Source organism: Rhinichthys klamathensis, unplaced genomic scaffold, assembly GCF_029890125.1.
Source record: "Rhinichthys klamathensis goyatoka isolate OS25496 unplaced genomic scaffold, OSU_Roscu_1.1 h1tg000639l_1, whole genome shotgun sequence".
NCBI classification, from domain to species: domain Eukaryota; kingdom Metazoa; phylum Chordata; class Actinopteri; order Cypriniformes; family Leuciscidae; genus Rhinichthys; species Rhinichthys klamathensis.
The window spans coordinates 406032-431021 of NW_026607085.1; the positions used below are offsets into that span (position 1 = coordinate 406032).

The 24990-nt window shown below is 37.1% G+C and overlaps 1 protein-coding gene across 4 annotated transcripts in view; it reads right to left on the reverse strand.

Moving 5' to 3' along the window:
- Positions 1 to 24990, reverse strand: part of arhgef28a (Rho guanine nucleotide exchange factor (GEF) 28a) — an 80825-nt gene that overhangs the window by 36396 nt on the left and 19439 nt on the right. For 3 of the 4 annotated variants that reach the window (XM_056241394.1, XM_056241391.1, XM_056241392.1), the window contains exons 1-6: positions 13749 to 13961; positions 11320 to 11380; positions 10178 to 10224; positions 9955 to 10012; positions 2907 to 3007; positions 2011 to 2300 (exon numbers count right to left, since the gene is read on the reverse strand). In XM_056241394.1, the coding sequence (XP_056097369.1) occupies positions 2011 to 2300; positions 2907 to 3007; positions 9955 to 10012; positions 10178 to 10224; positions 11320 to 11380; positions 13749 to 13946 (755 nt within the window). In that variant the 5' untranslated portion in view covers positions 13947 to 13961. Of the gene's footprint in view, positions 1 to 2010; positions 2301 to 2906; positions 3008 to 9954; positions 10013 to 10177; positions 10225 to 11319; positions 11381 to 13748; positions 13962 to 14087; positions 14272 to 18297; positions 18784 to 19588; positions 19740 to 24990 lie in introns of those variants that run through there. The other variant, XM_056241395.1, reaches the window with a different exon arrangement.

Genomic DNA, 24990 nt, shown 5'->3' on the forward strand with positions numbered 1-24990 from the left:
TGGGCAATTGCAAACAGGGCCAGGTAACTTCTCAGTTTGCCATAGAGCTGGGCGATATGGCCCCAAAACTATCACAATAAAATGTTTCATATCAGTTGATATCAATCATTTTCACAATAAATGTAAAAAATATTTAATTCAAGTTTAAAAGCAGTTTAAGTTGTGAAAATTTTAGAAACCAGGCAGTGAATTGTTGTTTTAAACTACCCAGAACATGACAAACACTTGTCAAACAGGTTCACAAATCTGAGGTAGAACATTCATTTTTAATTTTTTCCTTAAAATCTTAATAGAAATATTAGTTTCTTAGTTTCTGCATGTTCTAAAGGGTGATATTGTTGCAAATCATGACACAGGTTTGTGTTGCCTGACTTTGATGGCATGTATCTTTAGCAGAGTTTGCAGTGCAGACCGCAATATTAATAATATTACAGTTTTGTCTCTTAGAAATGCACATTTGACAGTATCAGTAGCTTGAGTTGGGATGATTTATGTTTATTAACAAAAACCGTAACATCTATTAAAATTGTAATAAACCAAATGGGGTAAAATTAAGATTTACCGGTAGATCAGAGTTAGGACTTAACCATTGGTCATCCATAGTATCATACATTTAGATCATGATAACCACAGGTAAAACCACGCATATAGCACCTCACAGTCACTACCATGGTAAACTTTTTTTTTTTAAACCTTGGTTTCTATGGTATTTGTATTAAAACCAGTAGCCTAAATACATTAAATATAAATGCTGTAGCTTAATGACAAAAATATTGTAATTATATTCCATTATTCCATTAATACATGTCTACATTAATAATATAATAAAATTTGATATCCCACATTTCTGCCACAATACCATGGTGCAGTTAGTGTTACTACAGTGAATCTATGGTAAATTATGGTGATTTGTAGATTAAAAAGCCTTCTAACTGGTTAATGGCACAATGTTTATCAATGCTGTTGAGAATGTCAGTGCTCTTTAAACTAGTTTAAATCACAGAGACATTTGTGTTTTTCACTGAATTCAAGTGCTTCTCACTGGATCTCACAGCGCTGTTTAGTGGACGCGTGATCGAGACCGATCAGCGAGTAAACACATCTGCTATAGGTTTGCACTGCTGTTTGAGCCGAACAGATACATTGTTTGTGGCGTGGTTCAAATGAGTAGTGCCGTTTCGTTCCTCTTTTGCCGCATAAACATTTTATCGAACATTTATCAAACTTTTGTTATCCTTTTATCGAGAAAAATTATATTGTGATAATTATCGTTTTATCGCCCAGCCCTAGTTTTGCCCTGGGTTTGTTTTTTGTTTGCCTGTATGGTTTCACAGACCTTCTACTGCAGAAGTTATCAGCAGGTTTTGCTCCAGAAAGCAAGTGGTGACCCAATACAGTAAAATGTATGTTATTGTACACACAAGTTAACAAAATGTCCTTAAAATGTTTTCCAAACATTGAAATCTATCAGATCTATCAGGTTCATGCTCTTAGCAGCCAAGAATTCCTTGACCAAAACACACATGGTCAGCACAAATCATGTTAATTCTTGCTGTAAGTGAACATGCATTTAAAGTAGTCTGTGTTGTTGTCTTATGTTACCCAACCTGTCCATTCTGGCATGTGTCTGATTTGGCTACTTCAAGCCACTAAGAAGTATGAAGTGAGGATGTAAACAACCCTTTATAAGTTTGGGGTTGGTACGATCGTTTTTTTTTTTTTAAAGGGATTAAATTCAAATTTAAATAAATTGTATTCAGCAAGGATGCATTGAATTCATCAAAAGTGAAAGTAAAAACATTTGTAATGTTACAAAAGACTGTTTTTACTGTATTATTGATCAAATAAATGCAGTCTTGGTAAACATTGAAGTCTTCTTTCAAAAACATAAAAAAAATCTTACCAACACCAGAATTTTAAAGGATAGTGTATAGAGTAAAGCGTCACATTTTTAAACACCTCCTGAATTAATTGATGGACACACCAAAACATCAATGTTAGTATGCTTACCTTAGGTCACATGACTCTGTCGGTGAGCTTGAACTGTTATAGGTCAGTTCAGCAGGTCGTGTGGCACGCATGAGTCTATCCAGCATTAGTCCCGCTGGAGAGGTGGGAGAGAAAGAACGCGAGCCGGGATGCCGTCCTCTCTGCCCGTCATCATCTTTAATAGCTGGAGGCATATCTATTGTCCCTGGTGATAAGACCCCTGTATCTGACATTCGCCACACGCCACTATCTGTCCCAGAACTGTCCTCTGTGACACCTGTAACATTGTACTTCATATTGAGGTCATTGTCCTACATTAGAAGAGAAAACAAATATATTTTAATGAAACAGGACAATGGCTATATAGTAATTTAGAAGGGTAGTTCAAACTAAAATAAAAAATTCTGTCATAATTTACTCACCCTCACGTTGTTAAAAAAAAACCTGTACAACTTACTTTCTTTTTTCCCATACAGTGAAAGTCAAAAAGATTCCAAACCATCACGACTTTCATTGTATTTTTTAGAAATATCTTCTTTTGTGTTGAACAGAAGAAATAAAATCATACAGGTAAGCAAATGATGACAGAATTTTCATTTTTGGGTGAACTATCCCTTTAATATAGTCTAACTAAACATAAAGTCATGGTTCTTTTATCACTGGATCTAAGAATTTAAATGCAAAGCCTGATGTCTCATAAATCAAATCAATAGACTGTTGTGGAAGTAAAAGAGTTGTGTCTACAGTTCTGGCTACAATATGCAAGATCAAATAAAGACTTTAACCAAGACTTTCACAGAGATTAATCAAAAGATAAAGGCACTAAATGAAAGGAGGAGATGGGATTTGGAGTGTCTGTAGATCTGGCGTACTGAACGATCTGATCTGTAGGAGCAGCGATATGTGTGGCGTCTGACCTTAGTGGAGCCTCTGAGCATGGCTGTGAGCCTGACGGAAGCAGCGCCTGAGGAGTGAAGGGGAAACGGAGGGCAGGAACCAGGAGACGAACACAACTTCTCTGTCAAAAAACAAAACAAAAAATACCACACTGTCAAACTGAAGCATGTGTGTCAATACAACTGGATGGAAATAGAAATGCAGTGTCAATGATATTTAAAAGTTAGCTAATAACAACAATAACAGCTGTCACTTCACATGCTTCTGCTTATGTTCTGTTCTCTGGAAAATTGTGTGTGCACATGTGTTTTGACAATATTGAAATGCCAAGATGGCAGAAGAAACCAGTAAAATAGAAAATAGCACAACAGCACGGTCTCTTTACAGCAGTTAAAATTTATGTTTCGTTTTTTTAAGGAGGCATTTACTTTCCTTTCGCACAGTTAACTCTATATTTCCCTGTGCATTTCAATTTTTTAAATTTCTCATTACAGTCCTACACTACCGTTCAGAAGTTTGGGGTCTTGATTTTTTTTAAAAGTATTTAGTACTTTTATTCAGCAAGGATGCATCGAATTGATCACAAGTGACAGTAAAGACATTTAAATATTGCAAAAGATTTCTATTTCACATACATGCTGTTCTTTTGCACTTTTAATTCAAATCAAATAATCCTGAAATAATAATAATAATGAAAATATTATGTAGCTCAATTATTTTCAACACTGACAATAATAAGAAATGTTTCTTGACCAGCAAATCAGATCATGTGACATTGGAGTAATAATGCTGAAAATTCAGCTTTGCCATAACACATTACATTACATTTTAAAATATATTAAAATAGACCATTGTAAAATGTTTATAGTATTTAACAAAACTATTGTTTTTAATGTATTTTTGATCAAATAAATGCAGCCTTGGTGAGCATTAGAGATTTCTTTCCAGAAACATAAAAAAATCTTATTGACCAGAAAGTTTTGAATGGTACTGTTGTATATCATTTATCAAACCGCCTGATCTAGATTTACATTTATTCATTTAGCTTGCACTTTTATTCAAACACACACAAAAGAGCCATTACTTAAGAAAATCTGCTATTTGCTTAAATAAATAATAACTTTCCATTAAAATATCCTAAATCTGAATAATAAATAATTTTCTGGGCACACACACAGAATTTGTAGTCCCAATGCAGACAAAGTGGTGCAGTGTGTGAAGAAAATAGAAGAAACAGACATTCAGTCTTTTTTCACGCACATTCGTAATGATCTTTACAGGTATGTGCAGAAACACAAACTTACACAAGTATATACACACAAAATCTTCCACCGACATTGTCAAACAAACACACCAAGATTACATTTCAAGGGAAAGATGTGTATATGTTGGCATGTAATCAACTGTGTGTACAATATGTTTAAGCAAAAGTGAGATTCCAATAACTTGCAGGGGCACCCTGTCATGACGGATACATGTGAAGGGACTCCAACAACAACGGAAAAACCAGATACTGACGTCAACTCAGTTTCATTCCTCTCCATACACGCGCGCGCACACACACACACCTCATCTAGATTACTTGGTGAATCACACATTTGCAGGAAACACAGTAACAGTTCTCATGTGTGCTGAATCCCCATCAACTCAAAAACAGATGTACTGCTACTGCATTTTTAAAATTAAAGTTTTCCAAAAGCTGAATGAAGCAGTTTTGCTTTCAAATGATGAATGCTGACGACTCACTTAATTTGTCATATGACTGGCAGTGAAGTTTTGCCTTTACCCTTTTCAGATAATACCTTTGACTACACAGGATGATGACCATACATATTTTTGAGGGGAGAAAGGAAAGACCAACACAACTGTAATGCCCTATCAAAAACATCTCACTGGCTCGAAGCTGTACCAGCTATTTGAGCTCTGACTCATGGCTGAATTAAGCCTGTAACGCTGCCCTGCACCATAGACCAAAAACAATTGAATCACTTAGACAAAAACACACAAACTCAAAGTCATGAGAGACAAACAAAGACTTTTAGGTTGTGTATGTGTGCTTTCTTCATGCATTGTATATGTGTGTCTTTGTTCCACACATCATTCGTACAGACCGGTTTTCTCTCTCTCTCCCCCTTACTCTCTCTAGTTACCTGCTTTTGATGTCCGTCTCCGGATTCTCATCTTTGGGAAGGATGGCCATGAGTAGTTAAATGGAGAGTCTGAGTCAGAGTCCATGTTTTTAATTTTCCTCAACTGCCCCGCTTTGCGAAACACATAACAGTAAAATCACCAACAGTTACCCAGGAGTTTGAGAACACCTTTCCAAAAAATGCAGATTCCACAGATAAGCCTTGAGGAGATGAGTCTGTGTGTGTTTGTGTGCGTGTCGGAGAAGGTGGGCTTAGTCTCGACACTCTATACTCCCACTTTTTTTGTTACAGGCAGAGTCAGGACTCAAACTGGACCTGGGAGAGCACGACAGAGGGATTTTCAAACTAAGGTGTCTGTAGGAATCTGGAAGGTCAGCCAAGGTTTAGGAATCATTAACCAAACACGCTAATAAAACCCCATGAGGTCCCGGTCCTCCCCTCAGTCTTTATAAACAAATAATATAGCAAACTGCAATTACACTGTGAAATAAAAATCACCATAATTATTTTTCATAAATTCATGATACAAAACAACCTTTTTTAATACAACTTACAGGCAGGAATGAGTCATGTATCGCCTCAAAAACAGTACAAGGATGGGCCAAACTGAGTTTTCAATAACAATCCCAGAGTAGTGGCCCACAATCTAATCCAGACCAGGTTCTTAAATGTATTAATAGCTGTACAAATAAATTGACTTAATCAATTCTGGGAGCTTGTCAGAATTTTTCATCTGAAAATTTTGCCTGGAAATCTGTGCTGTAACATCAGCTCTCTTTATCTCTGTCCCTGGAAAAATCAACACTCCTAATGCTGAGTTGATTGCTACCGAAAACTAAAGTTATTAAAACAAAAATAGACTTATAATTGTAAATAATAAAAATAATAATTTATATAATATAACATTGAAATTAAACCGATCCACAGCAAAATAAAACTTGATCCTACAAAACTAAACCCACACAGACCAAATCAACCTCAAATCCCACAAACTCAATCCTCCAAATCCCAAGTATACAAACATATCGCATCTAATTTCGCAGCACAAACTCAACCCGACAAACTCAACCCGACAGACTCAATTCAACTCACAAAATCAACCCTACTAAAATACTCAACACCACATATGAAAGCCAATATCTACTAGTTAAAATACCATGTCACCACCAGCCAGGAACTTTTAAAATGCAGTATTACAGCCAGGAGTGTGTGAGCCTGAGTCCAGACTCGAGATGTATTTCTCTCTGCATGTGGTGGACATTCAGTCTCTGCTAGAGAACCACTCAGTGTCTGTATGCGTCCGTCCCTCAGCGGGAACATGTGTTCCAGTAATCCAAACAGCAGACTCATTCAACCCACCAAACGTCTTAAAAGCCAACAAAGTTCATTTCACAAGTTCGGATTTCTACAAGATACAATGAGTGCGCAGCAACTCAATAATTATGTATGTCTGTGTGCAGCTCTTTAGAAAAGATCTCCAGACAGGTAAAGGTGAGTAAATATAAAATGTCAGACTTAATTCCCTTTTTCTTATATCCTTTCGTCCGTGTTCTTATTCCTTCATTTCTATGACAGCAGCATTGTCCATTCAGTTTAAACAGAGCCCTCCAAAACAGTTTGCTTCCAGTCGGCCTTCTATTTTCTGTGGAGAGTGACTGTTTTAGTCTCTCATGAAATCTGGGCTCCAACCCCAACTCTCTCCTCCCTCTGCCTCCAGAGTTTTTAGTGGCTAACCGTCTGTGTGAGACACTGAGTTTGTGTTTAAAACAAGAAATGGAGGAATAATAGTTCAGTAAAAAGATTATGAAAATAGGTTGCATATGTGCGTGTGACTTCATGTTATGATTGAATAAATTAATAAATATTCCTAGATCCATTATCATGAGTAAGACCCTATACTACTTAAAAAAAAAAAAGGTTTATACAAAATTATACTACAATTACAACTTGATGTTGATCAACCAAAAGTCATTTAGCATAGACATCTGCATATTTTGTGTGGTGCAATTTAATGATTGTAATTTTGTAATTAATTTTAAATAACTTTATCACCTAATCTCAGCAATTATGAAATATCATCCACAGGTCATACTGTGAACTTTCTTCCTCAAAAACTGACAAGGCGCACACACACAGTTTTCTTTCCTTAAAAAGAAAAAAAGTCTTTTTTTTCTCTAGGCTTAACCAAACAAAATCCAAATCTGTCCAAAGACTCCTATAACCTACTAAAGTAACCCCTGAGGTACACACAGGCCTGTTTGGGAATCATTTTGCTACATGAAGGTAACCGGGAGAAATCAGTGAGAGCATCTGTATCAGGATGAGGAACGCGTTCTGTGGGATGGGCTGAATTTTAAAGGATCATTTTAAATGTCAGCTTTTGTGCAAGTTTAAAAATCGAAGCTTGTTAACATTCCTTCCTCCACTTTACAGTTGAAACTGTGAATGTGCATGTGTGTGTGAGAGGGTGGTTTGGATGAAGGGGCCAATGCTGTTTCAAAAGAAAAGAGCCCCATCCTCTGTCCTCCTTGCTGAGCTATAAATCTCCCTTTGTTCCTCTAAAAGACAAAAAAAAATAGATTGCAATTTTAAACCAAGGACAGCAGATCCATAAGAGCAAAAGCAGCGCCTGAAATCCAGAAGGCACTTTTTCCCCATGAGCAACAACGACAAACTAATCAATGAACACTGAACAGAAGGCCTGCCCTATTTCATTTAGATGGAAAATGAGTATGTTCAGTTGCCAGTGCCTGCTACTTTGTAATTGTACTTGTAATACAATGAGAGTATGATTAAAAACACAAGACGTCTGTTTTGAATGAACATGATATTGCTCTAACCTCAAAGAATCCTCTTAAATTAAAAACTTTCTACTTCTTTAGCCAAACAGATGGTGCCAAATAAACTTTAGCCAAACAAAACACTGATGTGAATTAGGTTCAAATCAATTCAATAAGAAAATTCATGACTTCTACGTATTTAATAATCCTCCTCGTCCTCATGCATGCACGTACACAAAATAAAGCAAAGACAGTCGACAACATCACAGTTCCTTGTTGATATTGACACATGCATCCACCTTTCCCCATATTAGAACACTTAAATTTCTTAAATACTCTGTTCAAAACCTAGTGAGCTCCTTACAGATCCGAGATACAGCAGAAGGCTGTTCCAAACATTCAGCAACTTAATTATGTTGCCAGCTATACTGTAGTAACTTCTTTTGGCCAACGTCTAAGGCAGCATTCTAATGCATCATAACACATTGCAACAAGCTCAGTGAGAAATTAAACCCAAGATGGCACTATGAGATGAGGAAAATGTTGATTATAAATAGACATTAAAATCAGCTATTGTACCCAATATTTGTGTTTGCTATATGTTTTTATGTTTATTAGAGTATAACACTGTTAGCTTAATTGTAACACCAATTGTAACTAACCTTCGGAGTGAAACACTATTTGAGTTGCAGCTACTGTGGAGTGTTCTCTTATGAGATTCCATGCCCACAAATGGTTATGAAATACTAAATAATACTGTTTTCAGTGCAACAAAACACTGACTTTACAAGTTTCAAGTGGCAAGTTTGGGGTTGGTACAATTTTTAATGTTTTTGAAAAAGTCTCTTATGCTCACCAATGCTGCATTTATGTAATCAAACATGCATTAAAGGGGTCATATAATGGTACATGCACTTTTACAAGTTGATTGTACTGAAATGTGTGTTGGCAGTGCCTGTACACAACCACTATAAAATGATAAAAATCCATCCAGTGTTTTTGTTTTAATCTCCTTATATGTTTTCCCCTGCCTCAAATTGAGCCGTTCGATTTTGTGACGTCACACAGTCAGAAGCCCCTCCCACGATTGTTGATTGACAGCATCGTTTGAACACAGACCCGCCCTCGCTTGTGAGCGAGCTGTCAATCATAGTCTGCGCGGACCGGCGCGGTCATTGTTGATATGCTGGAGCACTGTCTATGAGCAGAATGGCGTCTAAGCGATTGTGGTGTTCTGTAATAACGCAGTCATTTTAATGTTCCTGAATCCGAACCGCTGAAGACGCAGTGGCTGAGTTTTGTTTTCGAAGGGAATATTCCCCACGAGCAACGTCAATGCTTTCATGTTTGCGCGAATCATTTCTCACCAGACTGCTTTATAAACGAGGGTCAGTATAAAGCTGGTTTTGCTAAGAAGCTGCTCCTGAATAAAGGATCGGTACCAACTATTCGTGTTCCTGCTGAACCTCCAGAAGAACTGAAGTGAGTGTAACGTTTTATTAACCTTTATATTAATATTTATATTAATCTTTGCAAATCGCTAGCTGCACGCTTCACAATGAATGCGTCTAAGGTTTACACTCAGGGTACATTACGGCATGTTTTCTATGTATGATGTTCTCAATATAATTCATAATCCCACGTTTATACTGAACAACGCATTATGGTTATTGTGTTACAAACAATGTACGCACAGAACAGAGAGGCGGGGTGAGCGAAGCTCATTATCATTTAAAGTCATATGCACTGAAACGGCGTGCTGAAAACAGAGCTGTTTTTGACCAGGTAAAATAAGTGTTTTCTTACAATACTAATGAGAATTTTTAATTAAAGTATATTACAAACTTTTAATTTAGACCCTAAAGAATCATACTAGCTTGTACAAAAATGGCATTATATGACCCCTTTAAAACATAGACAACTATTATTAGTTATATATTTTTCAGAAATCAATCTAATATGCTGATTTGCTGCTCAAAAAAACATTTCTTATTATCACTGTTGAAAAATATACTGTTTAATATTTGTGTAGAAACCATGATGCATGATTTTTCTGAATTCTTTGCTGAATAGAAAGATCAAAATAACAGCATTTATTTGTAATAAAACACATGAAATGAATGGATGCATATGTGTACCCGAGTTTAGATCTTCGTCCTCTTCATCTAGGCAGAGAACAAGCTGTTCTTCAAAGACCTGAAAAACACGATAACAAAAACAAACTCGCACACCACAATTCAACTGTTTTTAAGAACGAAAACAGAAAACAGAAAACCCCCACAAGAGCACATATGGCAGGTCTAAAGAAGACTAAGTGATCCATTATTGTGGTTCTGATTCCAGGAATTGAACTCCACTCACACTATCCACCAGGCTTTGGTCCTCAATTCTCAGCTGACTGTTCAGATCTGAGGAGCAGAAACAACAAATACAACATAAAAATGTATTTTCATCATGGTGACACCCATCACCATGCTGAGCAGTGACAGGAAATGTCTTCACATTAAGGTCAAAGGGTCACAGAGACTAAACCTGATGAGGCTCCTGCTGTCAACACAAGCTGGCAATCTCTATATGCATCTCTTTATAGCATTGCCATTTACATCATGCAATTTCTTCTTAATTAGTCCAACTGTAGGCAGATTATTTCTCTCGTTTTGTCCTGTCTTACCCCTCCCAAACATATAGTGTCTCTGTCTCTCAGCCCACCCAGGAGGAATGTGTCTCCTCATACTGGACATGTTTGGGAAACCAGCCGGAGGTCCCTCACAAAGACTGCTCTGTGTGTGTGTGTGTGTGTGTGTGTGTGTGTGTGTGTGTGTGTGTGTGTGTGTGTGTGTGTGTGTGTGTGTGTGTGTGTGTGTGTGTGTGTGTGTATTAGTGTATGTGTGCTCCTCATCCCACATTCTACCACAATGTCCTCCTGACTGAGCCAAATTCACCCAATGTACTCCAACAACCCTGCCAGACCTAACTCACAGTGACAGACAGTAAGCGAGAGAGAGAGAGAGCGAGAGCGAGAGAGAGAGAGAGAGAGAGAGAGAGAGAGACGGGTGTGGAGAGAACTGGGGTCAAGAAGAGGGAAAGGAACAAGAGACAAACAGAAAAAGAAAAAGTGGAATAACAGAAGGAGGATTGAGGGTGGGTGAGAGCCAGAAGAGAGGAAAATTTATCACATCAGCAGGATGAAACGTGATAAGACCTTGGCGAGAGCAAAATATAGAAACTAGTCATAAAATAAACCCAAGACAGGAGGAGTAAAATAAAGTGAAAAATAATAATATGAACATTATGGCCAGCTGTGATCCTGTGGAGTTTGAATTCTCACCACACGGCTTATATCTCATTTCCAGAAACCCACAAATATCAGTTGAAATCTTAAACTGTAACATTTTAGCTTAATAGTTGGATTGAGTTCATTTTTGCTAACAAGGGCAAAAATGTTGACAGACAGACAGTCTGTGAATTGGGGTAAAAATACATTGAAATGAGCTCTGGCTTACCTGCATCACATACATCAGAGGTGTGCACACTCCCCTCAGACGAGTCGCTCAGTCGCACCACCTGGAACACGCGTGTCAGGGTTGATACAGTATCACATTTGTGTTTGACATCAGTAGAATGAAGGTTTGGATCAAGAAGAAACTGTAGATTTCTGATTAAAATGCACTGTTAATAATTCACATAATGGAAAAGAAATCGCTGTAACACTTCAGGTCTGACCATAAATTCACATTTTGTTATGGGTTGATACACGTATGAAATTACGATCTGAACTTGTTTTAGATGGAAATCCAAAAAAAGCAAAAAAGCAATTTAAACATCTCGTTCTGACTGGATGTACACTATCATTTAAAAGTTTGGGGTCAGTAAGATATTTTTTTAAAGAAATTAATACTTTTATTCAGAAGGATGCATTAAATTGATCAAAAGTGACAGTAAAGACATTTATAATGTTACAATAGCATAGTGTTTCTAATTTAAATCAATTAAAACGTATCACAGTTTCCACAGAGAATATTAAGCAGCACAACTATTTTCAACATTGATAATAAGAAGGAATGTTTCTTGAGCATTAAATCAGTATATTAGAATGATTTTCTGAAGGATCATGTGACACTGAAGACTGGAGTAATGATGCTGAAAATTCTGCTTTGCATCAAAGGAATAAATTACCTTTTTAAATGTATTATAATAGAAAAAAGTTATTTTATTTAAAAAATGTTACTCTATTTTTAATCAAATAAATGCAGCCTCTTCTTTCAAAAACAAAAAACCTTTTAAACGGTACTGTACATTTACTTTTTAAACAATGTACAATTACACATAGTTGAGAGAAACATCACAGGCACGTGATTTACAGCACTTGTAATCTCTCTGGTGATCTTGCTCTGCCTGCCTGCAGTTGTTATATGAGAAATACCAGTCTGCTGCTCAAAGCACCTGTAAATGATACTGTAAACTGTAATAAAAGTTTCCAAAGTTATGACTTGAGTCCTTTATATGCTCATAAAACTCTTTCACACATCATTCTCCTGTAACCTGCCCTTAGCAGTTTATTTCTCGACGGCCGATGAAAAATGGAGGGTAGAGAGAGGGGTGACAGCTGAGAGGTGTATTTCTAACAGGGGATTATTTTACCTGCAGTGCAATTAAAATAAGGGCCTTTTGCACCAAAGTGTATGTTTTCATATTTCCTATAACTATTGGACGATGTACCAGTTTTTTGGCATGTTCGCACCACAGGAACATGCTACAGGAACTGGGAACAATTTTAGTTTTAGGATCGCCTTTTGTGAGGACTACTTCAAAGGAGGGTCTAACCCAGCACAATAGGAACTACCAGTGAGGTAAGAGTACGTTGATTGGCCAAATGCACACCGGCACCCGCCATTTTTAAAAAGACATGTTAGCTGGCACATACAGAAAACTGTTCTTATACTATAAAACATTTATTTATTCAGAATAGACAGCTAATTTGGAATTCTTTGGAATAACGGGCAATACACTGATTTCACGCAGCCGCCATTTTGAAATCGAAAGCGAGGCTCCGGTGGGAAGAACCCCGGAAGTAAAGATAAACAACAATGCCTTGGACTACCAACCTGAAGCTGCTGCTGCAATTTACACTATTGGATGTTAATATCCAATATAGGATATGTATATAGTTTGTTCCTGCTTCTTTTTTTACTTTCTGAATTAAATATAAAAAAATTATTTTATTTATAAATGAATTTCACTGTATATAGTCTAGTATGAAAGAAACTCATTTCTACATTAAACACAACAATACGCCATCGCATTCACGACTCTCCTGTGATTAAAGGCGGCACTTCCAGTTTTCTTCCCACCGGAGCCTCGCTTTCGATTTCAAAATAATGGCTGCGTGAAATCAGCGTATAGAGAAAGATGATTTTCGGGTCCAGATGGTGTAGTTACAACATCTACCAGCAGGGGCTAATAAGTCAGCTGACCCTTGGCCCCTTGATCAGAATGACTGGCAGATTGGGGGAGTGCTTGTGAAACCTGTTCAAAAACAGTCATCATTGTTGCACTTTTTTTTTAATAATCAGAAATGCTTACTGTTAAACTTAGTGAAAACCAGTTTTCTGTCTCTTTACACTCTCCTTTATTGGGAAGATATAAAACATGACCAAGGATTTTAGAGATCACAATTAACAGTGAAAATCAAACTGAAACCAGACTGTTTAGGTTTATCCTAGCATTTTTCATAACCTGAAAATAATCCCCAAATATAAGTTAAAATAGTCATCTGTTCCTGTCTGTTGTTTGTGCGTTTATCTAAATCCTTCCTTTTACAAACATTAACCATGAGCTTTCCACATTCTTTAGATAGCTCCACAAGAAAAGACAGGAAGCAATAAAAGAGATTTTCCTTGAAATAGGTGTACAAATGGAAATGCAGACTCACCCGTGCGAGTGTATCCGGCTCTCTGCTCTTCTCTCTGAACAGCTGGATGCTGCTTTGTGCATCTATCGGTGTGCCGTGTTTGACAGTCAGGCTGATAGATTTGGTGACGGGACAGATACGGAGCTGGTGAGAGCCGTCAGTCCATATCTGACACATCCACACTGGCCTCCATGCACTGCTACTCGAGGGACTGATCATAACACAGTCACAGGACACATGAAACTCAGCCCACACTGTACACTTGATCAATGACTGAGGTGACACATCAGTGATTAATGGATCTTTTTAAGATGTAATCTAATTATAGTATATTGTGTCAGGCTGGAAGGGGTGACTCACTCTGTTAGAGCACTGATGAGCACTGGGTCTCCATGCTTCTGAGCCAGTGTGAGGGGACTCTGCCCTTCGTCGTCGGCTATGGAAACCATCCTCTGACCTTCAGACTCCTGGAGGAGGAAGTGACTGAGGTGCGGGAACCCCAAACGTATGGCCACATGTAGAGGTGTTTCCCTGGGAAGGAGATCTGAAAGAGACCGAGAACGATAAGTGATCAGACTTGGAAATCATGTAGGTGTACAAGCATTAAAGGAGTTGTAGTATGTGTGTGCATGATACTGCAATTTGTAAGAGCGCATTTCATGCTTTTCAGTGATGCCGACCAAATTCTCTTTCATTCTACACTCAGATTTAGTCCATTGTATAGTATCATTTCTTTTTCACTACACTAGTTTGACTGCATCCCAAAACCCTGTACAGTTGAGGTTCTTAACCTTTTTGACTTGATGTCCCCCACAACTGAAATTACCCCCCCCCCCCCTCCTCCCCTCAATAAATATTGTTTTTAATTGAAGAATACACAGTATATTAAATCACAGACAAATTTCAATTATTTGTATGCATGACACTAATTTTTAGTTACTACATGCTAAACCTAGACCTAAAATAAATCCTTTTGCATTTCTAGAATAAAAAAATAAAAACATTACTTTACCTATGAATTCCTGGCATCTCTAGATACTCCCATGTGGAGGTTTTGTCAAATGTAGCCTAATTTTGGGGACAATTTTGTACCAATTATTATAAATTAGCAACCCAGTTGGCAGATTAGTGTTAAAGTTCTGAAATACTGTATTTGAATTAGCACTCAGATACACACAAGATGTTGTTTTGCTATTTGTGAGCATATCTGTGCTTGGTGCTCGGTGTAAATAAGCAGTAGTCTGATAACAGGTTTAATCCCGTCTTAGTGCTTCTTAAACTATTTGACAATATTCGAAGGTCCCCCCTCCACATTCACTATGATAGATCTGCCAGTTCTGCAGTGATTATGACAAAGCAGCTTGTTTCAAAGCATCTTTTTTATTGAACAAATATAATTGTATTAAAAATGTTAATTTAACATAAAATTATTAACCACAATTAATTGTGTGATTTCATAAATTATGTTCTGTATTGCAGAATGATATGTTCTTCAATAAAAATAATTTGAGGAAAAATAAAAATGTATATGATTTTCAGTTTGAAGTTCTTAATTTTGTTTATTTTTAGCATTTTAATTTAGATTAAAGTTAGAATATGTTAATAAATGAATAATAATTTATTAATTGAAATACTTTAATGTCATCCTGAGGTCCCCTAGTGGGCTCCGAACCCCTGGTCTAAGAAATAATAGACCATAATACCCTGGTGGACTCTCACATCGCTTGAAGTTCAAACGGACAGCTAATCTCTGTGCGGTCCACATCTGGTCATAAACATGTGGTATGGCAAGTACTTTGCACATGGTTTCTGCAATATATAAGGAAGACGACATGGCCCAAGGGCTAAACACGATACATGGAGGAGTCCAATCAGCCTGTTGGATGATTTGAAGAGTAAAATACACAAATTCACTTATTTAATGCAAACTGGCCCTGAAACTACAGCATGTGTGTGTGCGACAAATATTTAAGTGTAAGATGTGAAGATCTGAGTCAAAACCTGCTCATCAGGTTATCACAACAAACACAAACTCAGAATGATTTCCACCATGGACTCACAATAAGCAATCTTCATTTAAATGAAAATCAGGAGGTTCACGATACAAAGAATCAAGTGCATAAAGGTGTGGGATTATTTTCTTTGTTCTTGTTCAGTGGAACGGAGGACAAGTTACTGGGTGTTGACATACAAACTAAAGAGGAGACTGTAAACCGGACTGGTGTGTTTGTAAAACATAGCACACGCACACACACAGTAATTGATTCAACAGATGTCTATGATTCTTTGCTCATATTGACGGGAGTAGTTGAACCACTGTTCAAAGAGAAGTGTGATGAAGCAACATGTCCATAGCAAAAATCACACTGCTCTTGGTTTACAATTTCAGCAAGTACATCACTTATATATTTTGCAAGAAGTTGCAGAAACCGGACCAGTTATTTGTTAGAGATAAAGGACTGCTGTTGTTTGATTTGCTTTGTTGGTGAAATGTACAAAGTGAATCTTTCTAAAACTGTTTATCTCAGCAAACTTCCAACAACAATCCCAGGGGAATGCGATCCAATCAATTTAAAGGATTAGATAAACATTCATATCCAATATGAAAATGTCCAGGTTGTTTCAATACATTCAAAATGGAATAATGCTTGTGAGATATATTGCTGTTACTTTACTTTCCCTGAGAGGAGCAAGAATGTTGCTAAAGAGTGCTGTCTTTAATTGAAGCTGACACGCCATAGCAATGAAATGAACGCTAATTCAGCTGTGCAGTTTACCGCAAACAATCACTAGTGTTATGTAAGGGGCCCCATGTGCACTACAGACATTCTTTAAATCTTTATCCCTTCTCACTGTTCAAGAAATGAGTTAATGTTCCATGATGGAATGGGCATATTATCCATTCTCACTCCAACAGAGCTCCAAAACTTGATGTATTTATTTATATACAAACAGTGGTGGCCAAAATTATTAGAACAGTAAGATTTTTTAATGTTTTAAAAAAGAAGTCTCTTCTGCTCACCAAGGCTTTATTTATTTGATCCAAAATACAGCAAAAACAGTAATATTGTGAAATATTTTTACAATTTAAAATAATTGTTTTCTATTTGAATATATTTTAAAATGCAATTTATTTATGTGTTGGTAAAGCTTTCTATTTCAGATAAATGCTGTTCTTTCGAACTTTCCATTCATCAAAGAATCCTGAAAAGAAATTGTACACAACTGATTTCAACATTGATAACAATTTCTTGAGCAGCAAATCAGCATATTACAATGATTTCTGAAGGATCATGTGACACTGAAGACTGGAGTAATGGTGCTGAAAATTCTGCTTTAAAAAATTACATTTTAAAATATATTCAAATAGAAAACAGTTCTTTTAAATTGTAAAAATATTTCACAATATTTCTGTTTTTGCTGTATTTTGGATCAAATAAATGAAGCCTTGGTGAGCAGAAGAGTCTTCTTTTAAAATATTTTAAAAATCTTACCGTTCTAATAATTTTGGCCACCACTGTATATATATAAATGGGTTTTTTTGTTTGTTTGTCAATAAGAATTATTTCATCTTATTTACAGGGAGTTTTAAGTTTCTAACACAGATGAATTATCCTACTGTTATTAAAGCAAAGTACAAATTAAAGCTCAACAGAAAGTAAATACACGAAGAAAGTGAATACACAAAAAGATTAATGAAAAATGTAACACCTACTAATTTTATGTTTAATGAAATGTATATGAAATAAATCATTCCAACAAAAATGGCTTTCCTGTAACTGCTCTGAAATGTGGCCAGTAAGATTAGTCAGATTATTGTTCACTATTTAAGTTTATATCACTTTTATATTTTGTTTGTTTATCTTGGCTGTCTGTCACATGAGAAGCATGCTCCTAACACTCATCCTCCTGATAAACTCCTCTGACGCAATAGAGTTTCCTCAAACTGGAAATCCCCAATGCACAAAAAAATATATGAGTTTAATCATTAAACATGCTGATGATAAGATCATTGATATTATATTGTATTTGTATTGTATTATATTATATTACATTACATAATGCAGAGATTCGTGGTAGTGAACATTGGCTCAGGAACTTAAACACACTCATCTTGATGAGTCTAGCTTCTAAGTGAATACAAAACACTATTAGTTAGAGTTACTCAGTTGTAACTAAAGGGCTGTTGAATTTAACCCTATGTTCCACTAACGAACCATAACAAACACTGTGCAGAGCTATATATATATATATAAACCTGTTAGTTACAAATGGATAATGCAACCCATTCAAGCATTATCTTAAATGGCAATATGGCACATCTGTAAAGATCACAAGAGGCTCTAAACATTTCAGAAAGGTGATTATGTTTCCAAAACACAAATCACATGAATATAATCACAGTCTGGATTATGGTGCTTTAAGGGTGCTCTTTTGTTCTGAAAGCTAATTTGTTTGAAGACTTTGCTAAATCTATTTGTACAAACTGTAATGGTCAGAATCGAATGTAGTCAGAAATAAAACAAAGGTTAGCAGTTCTTAAAGTGATAAGAATGACACAGTGACTGACCTTGCTTCTCCTGTCCAGCTTGGCTGTCCCATGCCAGAAAGTGCAAGTTAGCCAAGGCCTGTGTGATTTTTTCATCAGCAGAACTGTGTACTGTGTGTCTGTGCTCTGGATCACACTCTGGTGTTCCTGAAGCTTTGCTCTGGCTGAAAATCTGCTGCTCACAAACATTGTGCCCTTGTTCTGTCTCTGCTAGGCTTTCCAATGGAAATAATTCCTGTAGATCACAAATCCAATTTGTCCCAAGCTGGTCAATCTGTTCTAAATGATTCATCTCAGATGAAATCCTTTTCTCTGGGCAGAATTTCCTTAGGATATCCTGATGGGTGCTGGATGTCAAGGGTTCAAAGTTTATCAGCTGCTTCGCCACCTCTTGTGCCTCATCCTGTATGTATTCCAGAGAGAGCTCTCCTGAATGGCTGATGGGACTTCCGCTGTTCCTCGTGAAGCAGTAGACCTCCACAGATACTTTCTCTGGAACATTGTGACCTTGATGGAGAAAAGGTGAGACAGGTTAGGTGAGACAACTCATACACTACACTACACGTTTATCTGGAGATGCATTATAGTAAATAGTAAAGGCTACTGGAAAAAGGAAAGTCCTTTCTGGGGACTTTTAAAGCCTTTAAAAACTAAAAGGCTAAACATTTACACATCACAGTATTGTCTTGTGTTACTGTCTTGATTCAGGTCACATCGCAAAACACAAAAAGAAGATGCTATCAACACTGGAACTATATATTATAGGGAGAAATCAGCCACTGGCTTTTTACTTTCACTGACACTTAAAACCATCAGGTAACTTAAGTTTTGTTTCCATAGAAACAAATGTATTCCATAGAAAACAAATTCTTAACACCTCGGCATATACAAACAAGCACGCCAGTGATATCCTGGTTTCCATGTCAACAGGAAATCCCCTTACAGGCTTTCACCCCAAGGACATCAACTATAACAATAACTATAAAGTTTTAATAATCATTCTAACTATGTGAAAATAGGCAAGTCCACACAGCAACGTTAACGACAGAGAGGAATGAGATCACTTTCAGAATATTTTGTCCCAGCTGATGAAGAATAAAATCAGAATCCACCAGACTTTAAAGAATGTGAGCATTAGAAATCGGCAGGTGACAAAACTGCAGCACAAGCGTAGATTAAACAGAATGTTATTGTGTGTTGGTGTTGACTAATATAGTTACCGTTATAGTTATCGCTGTTGGTGTGAATAGGTCTTTACACATTCAACGAAAAAGTTTATGTATGACACCCTGTGATTTATTTCGTGTCTCACCAGGCACAGTGAATCTAAGTAAGCCGTGATCCTCGGCCCTGTGAGCTGTAGTTACATGGTGAAGGGACGAGCCCACAACGACCACATAGTAGTCCGCTTCCTCCTGAACACACGGAGACACCTGCAGCTTCACAAAGACCTCCACCTGACCCTGAGAGAGAGAGGCACAATTACATCCACACATTATATTTTCTGTTACACACAGCATGTCATAATGGATTTGTTAAAAAATTTGTTTAAAAGGCCAAATCTCTGGAAATGGAGTGTATTTTTCATGCCAGTAAAATTCAATGAAATGTCATGTTAGCCAAAATGAAGATGAAACTAAAAGATTGAGAGAGAAGATCACTCGGTGAGCAAGAGAGAGATTCTTGTTGGGTTTTTTATTAGCTTGTTAATGTAATGTCTGCTGCTGCAGTGGTGGAGCACACTGTAGATTGATACCATATGAGGGCAATCTGCACTTCCAATATATTTGATTTTGCAGCATTAGGGGAAAAAGGAGGATATGAAATGTTCTCCATTATCTCCAGCCTTTTTCGTTTGCTCACTGAACATTAAGCTCCTCCTGAAAGTTGTTTGCATAGAAATTTGGTTATACCACAGCAAAGGACATAGCTAAATCATGATGTAAATTTAAAGCAAAAAAAAAAAAAAACATGTCTTAAAACCAGTTCCCAAGTGCTCAATCCTAAGCAAAAAAAAAAAAAAAAAAAAAAAACACACTCCTTTTTGGCCATTTTACAGAAGCGTTATGTCCTAAACCCTCAAACGTGTGTAGATAGTGAACTGTGAAAGCAAAAAAATTTAATTGAACATGTTTGTAAAACAACAACAACAAAACAACACTATACTACTGTAACCAAAATTATTCAACCCCCATTGCAAATCAGGCTTATTGACTAAATCAGTTTCAGCTGTTTGCAATTTTAAAAAAATCAAACAAAAGTAATTTAAATAGTGAAAAAAGTGGTTTTCCCATATTCAACTGAAAATGCTAATTGTAATGGGTTCTGCAGTCTCAAAACAAAATGTATAACCAGACACCAGCTTCTGGCAGAGTTTCTGAGGAATCTTAGCCCATTCATCATGAGAAATGGCCTCCAGTTCAGTAATATTCTTAGGATTGCATGCTTTTTTCAAAAACCCACCAGAGATTTTCTATGGGGTTCAAGTCAGGAGACTGATGGTCACTGTAGAATCTTCCAGGACTTCTTCTGCAACCAAGCCTTGGTGGAATTTGAGGTATGCTTGTGATTATTGTCCTGTTTGGAAAGATCCGATGACACCCAAGCTTCAGCTTCCTCACTAAGGCCCCATCCACACTACTGCGTTTTAGTTTAGAAACGGATAATTAAAACGAATACGATCTCCGTCCACACCAGCGTTAGAATTGATCTCCGTCCACATTAAAACGACTGAAAACGCGGATCACGTGACCATTCACCAACACTGGGCATGCGCGTGCCGGTGTAAACACAACTTCATTGATAAAATGATCCCACCATGCTCTGGGTTAACCCCAAACCGACGCTCCATGTACGGTCAACGCCGCCGCTGCACACGGGAATTGTCACAGATCGCTCGAATAATAGCTTGACTCCGGCGCATGTAGGCAGTTATAGTGTTGTAAAATGCAGAATTTACTTGTACAACAGCTGCTAGCAAAGATATACGCCATGACTGATGACACCCAATCATAGAGCCGAGCGTGAGCCTCTACGACATCGTTTCTAAAGTTCTCCGTTTTGACCCGTCTACACTAAAACGCCCTCCGGAGATTCAAAACGAAAAACGGATCGGCAGCGTTTCTAAACTTCTCCGTTTTGGGTCTCCGTTTTTGCCGTTTTAGTGTGGACGGGAGGTGCAAACGTAGCAAAAGGTCTCCATTTTTAAACGAAAACGCAGTAGTGTGGATGGGGCCTAAGAGCATAACATTTTCTCCTAGGATTTCCTGATAAAAATGAATCCATCTTGCCTTCCACACGCTGCAGGTTTCCAGTGCCAGTGGATGCAAAGCAGTCCGAGCATCACTGAGCCCCACCATGCTTAACTATAAACAGAGTGTTCTTTTCAGTATATGCTTCACTCCTCTTCCTCCAGACATACCGCTGATCCATAGGGCCGAAAAGAATCCTAAAACTTCTGTGGCTTATTTATATGATTTTGAGCAAATTGAATCCGACTTTTCTTGTGCTTTTGGGTCAGTCAGTGGTGTACGTCTTGGAGTTCTAGTATGCGTTTAGTACGCACCTTACTGTGCAAGCTGAAACCTCAGTGCCTGTTGCCACCAAGTCTTGCTACAGGTCTTTTGCAGTCACTCAAGGGGTTTTCTGAACCTGCCTTCTCAAAAATCTGGTTGCAGCCGTTGATAGCCTCCCTTTTCTGCCCGTCCAGGAAGTGCAACCACTATTCTATTAACTTTGAACTTGCGAATTATGCTTCAACAGTGTCTCTAGGAACATTTAGTGCCTTCACTATCTTTTTGTATCATGTTCCTTGTTTGTGAAGGGATATGATATCTTCTCTTAACTTTTTGGACCATTCTTTTTACTTTGCCACATTTCTAACGTAGTCAAACATTACACTCAACAAACCTAGCCAGTTCAGATATTTCATGTGTTGTGGCTCAAGCACACCTGGTGCAACTAATGAAGCCCTTGATTAGTTGCATCAGGTGTGCTTGAGACAACACCTGTTTTGCAAATGTGTGCTGTTGTGAGGAATTCTATTCAGGGGGTTGAATAATTTTGAGACAGCAGAAGTCATTAAAACTTTAAAAGTTAAATTTTCAGTTGAATTTGGGGAAACCACTTGAAACATTTGTTATGTTGAGCTATTTCAATTACTTTTGTTTGATTTGTTCACTGCAAACAGCTGAAAGTCTGTAGATTTTGCCTATAAACCTGATTTGCTACAACTATAAATATATTCCTGGTTCCTGGTAAGACCCTATGTTATGGGGACAAAATGTCCCAACAAAGATGGCAATATCTGAAATCCTTTTTGGTTCCCATGAGGAAAACAGCTTATAAATCATACTAAGTGATCTTCTTTGAAAATATAAAAATATGTTAATATAATGTAAAGTAATATTTAACCAGGAAAATGTGACAACATTAAGCATAATGCATAAGCATGGTGGTGGTTGAGGAGAGTTCCCCTGATATGATTGTTAAGTGCTTTGGGTGTGCAGTAGTACATATGAAAGTGCTATATAAATACCTCATTCATTCATTCATAACTGGGACAACAGATTTAAAAAAAAAAAAAAAAACTGTGACACCACTGCACACCATTGGTTTGTGCAGTATAAAAATCATTGTCTATTGAAAGTCTCAGTAAAACATGAAAACGCACGTGTGTGTGTGTGTGTGTAGTAATTATTCATTTAAAGTGTATCTGAAATCTACACAGAGGCTGAATGTTTATGTAAATTCTTCTTTTTTGTCTCCAATGCAGCTGTTGCAGATCAACAGTACCGTCAGACTGGGTCTATGAGAGACAAATGACAAACTGTCTGTGCTGGTATTGAGCCTGGTTATGAAACACATTTGCTTTTTCACTTTTGCATTTCCTAAAATTCTTTAGGAAGTGTGTACAAAGTCTAATTGGTGGAATAAACTGGTATTGGTTTTTAGAATAAAGTTCAAATATGGGAATCATGAGGCTTTGAATAAAAAGATTTTTGTTAATTTCATATTGTGGGTCATAACTGATGACAAGGTAATTATGGTGATTAATCAGAAGCCGGTCTCATTATCAAAAGCATGAGGTCATACATCTTGATTAGTACAGAGCTCGGCTCTGTTGTTTCAGTGAATATCAACTATGAATAGTTTAATTTTCCTCCTCCAATCAAAATATACAACCCCATATTTTGACTGATCTCATGGAGGAGAAATTGTATTAAAATGTATTCAAGTTAACAAATATTAAATAGGCTTAATGTTTAACAGCTCAATGGTTCATGTGTGACTAAATATGTTTGAAAATACTGTATATGAATACAACATTCATGATCTATTCGAATGTACATGACATAATGCATAATATTTGTAATTGCTATTAAATGGACACTTTATGTTCATATGCAATACTGTCTACTTACATGTATACAGAATGGTATCAACATTACAATAAACAAAGAACAAGTGTGCTAAATACATGAGAAATGAAGAGTCACAACCAGAAGCATGGAAAGTTATCCTGAAAGAAAACAGAGCAATGGTGTATATCAACACAAGCACACGAAAAATAACATCCAAAAGCACAATCATCCATCATCAATGCAGGCATTCACATGCACTTACCAACACACACAAGGCCCACAGACATTTACCCATAATTCCACGCTTCAATTTCATTGAACAGACCCTGGATCAAAGAAACACCCAGTAAAAGAGGGAGGTTAGGTCGCTGTGGGCATGTGTGTGACAAGGCACTTTTCTCTTTCTCCCTCCATTCAACATAAAGCCCCCGTTTGATTGTTTGCCCTCCTTCGCCAGACGTCTCTCTCACTTCCTGTCATTTAAGGGGCCCTGCAGAAATAGTGATGGAGGGAGAGAGGAAGGATACACAGCAGGTTTGGTGTGGGAATGAGGGAAAGTTAAGGTCTTTCCTCTTTTCTCAGGCACTGCACTTCATATGGGGATGAATGATGAGTATGGGATTCTCTCCCTCCATCTTTTCTTTCCTCACTCGGTCTCGCAACCGCACAGATTCAAAGCGTTCCTCTCTCCCCCCACACAATCCTGCTGTCTTTTTATAGCAGTAAAACTCTTAAATACTTAATCTAACAGACCCATGTTTTACTTGGAAATATTATGGCTAAAATCTTATAAATTCAAATGATTTCTATTTTAATAATTCCCATTTTTGGAAAATCCAGTAAATTAAATACTAAAAACAGAAAGGCACTTGATTATTTTATCGTTTTATTTGGAAACTAAAGAAGTCAAATAAAGAGATAAGATTATTGATAAGAAATGAATAAGTACCGGTAGTCTGGCATCAGTGCAAAAACAGCTGCTTCGCATTGCAACACTTGAGTTAAAAAATGCTAAAATAAATCACTCACACATCTCACAAATTTTGCTTCAAGAAAATGCTCGTTTTAAGGATGTTTAGATATTTTTACTGGCAAGACAAAAGACTGATTTAGAAATTGATGCTCGATTTAGAAAATCATGGACATCAACAATATTTACTCAACCTCATGACTATATTTCAAATATTGTATACAACAGATGGAACAGAGCAGTTTGCCAGTGCGCACATTTTGTCCTATGTTTAGTCTTGTTGTCATGCTGGCTTATTAATGAGGAAAAGAGTAGAAGCTGAATTACTGCAGTCACTCCTTGGATCGATGAGAGGATGTTATTGTCTCTAGCACCTGTTTA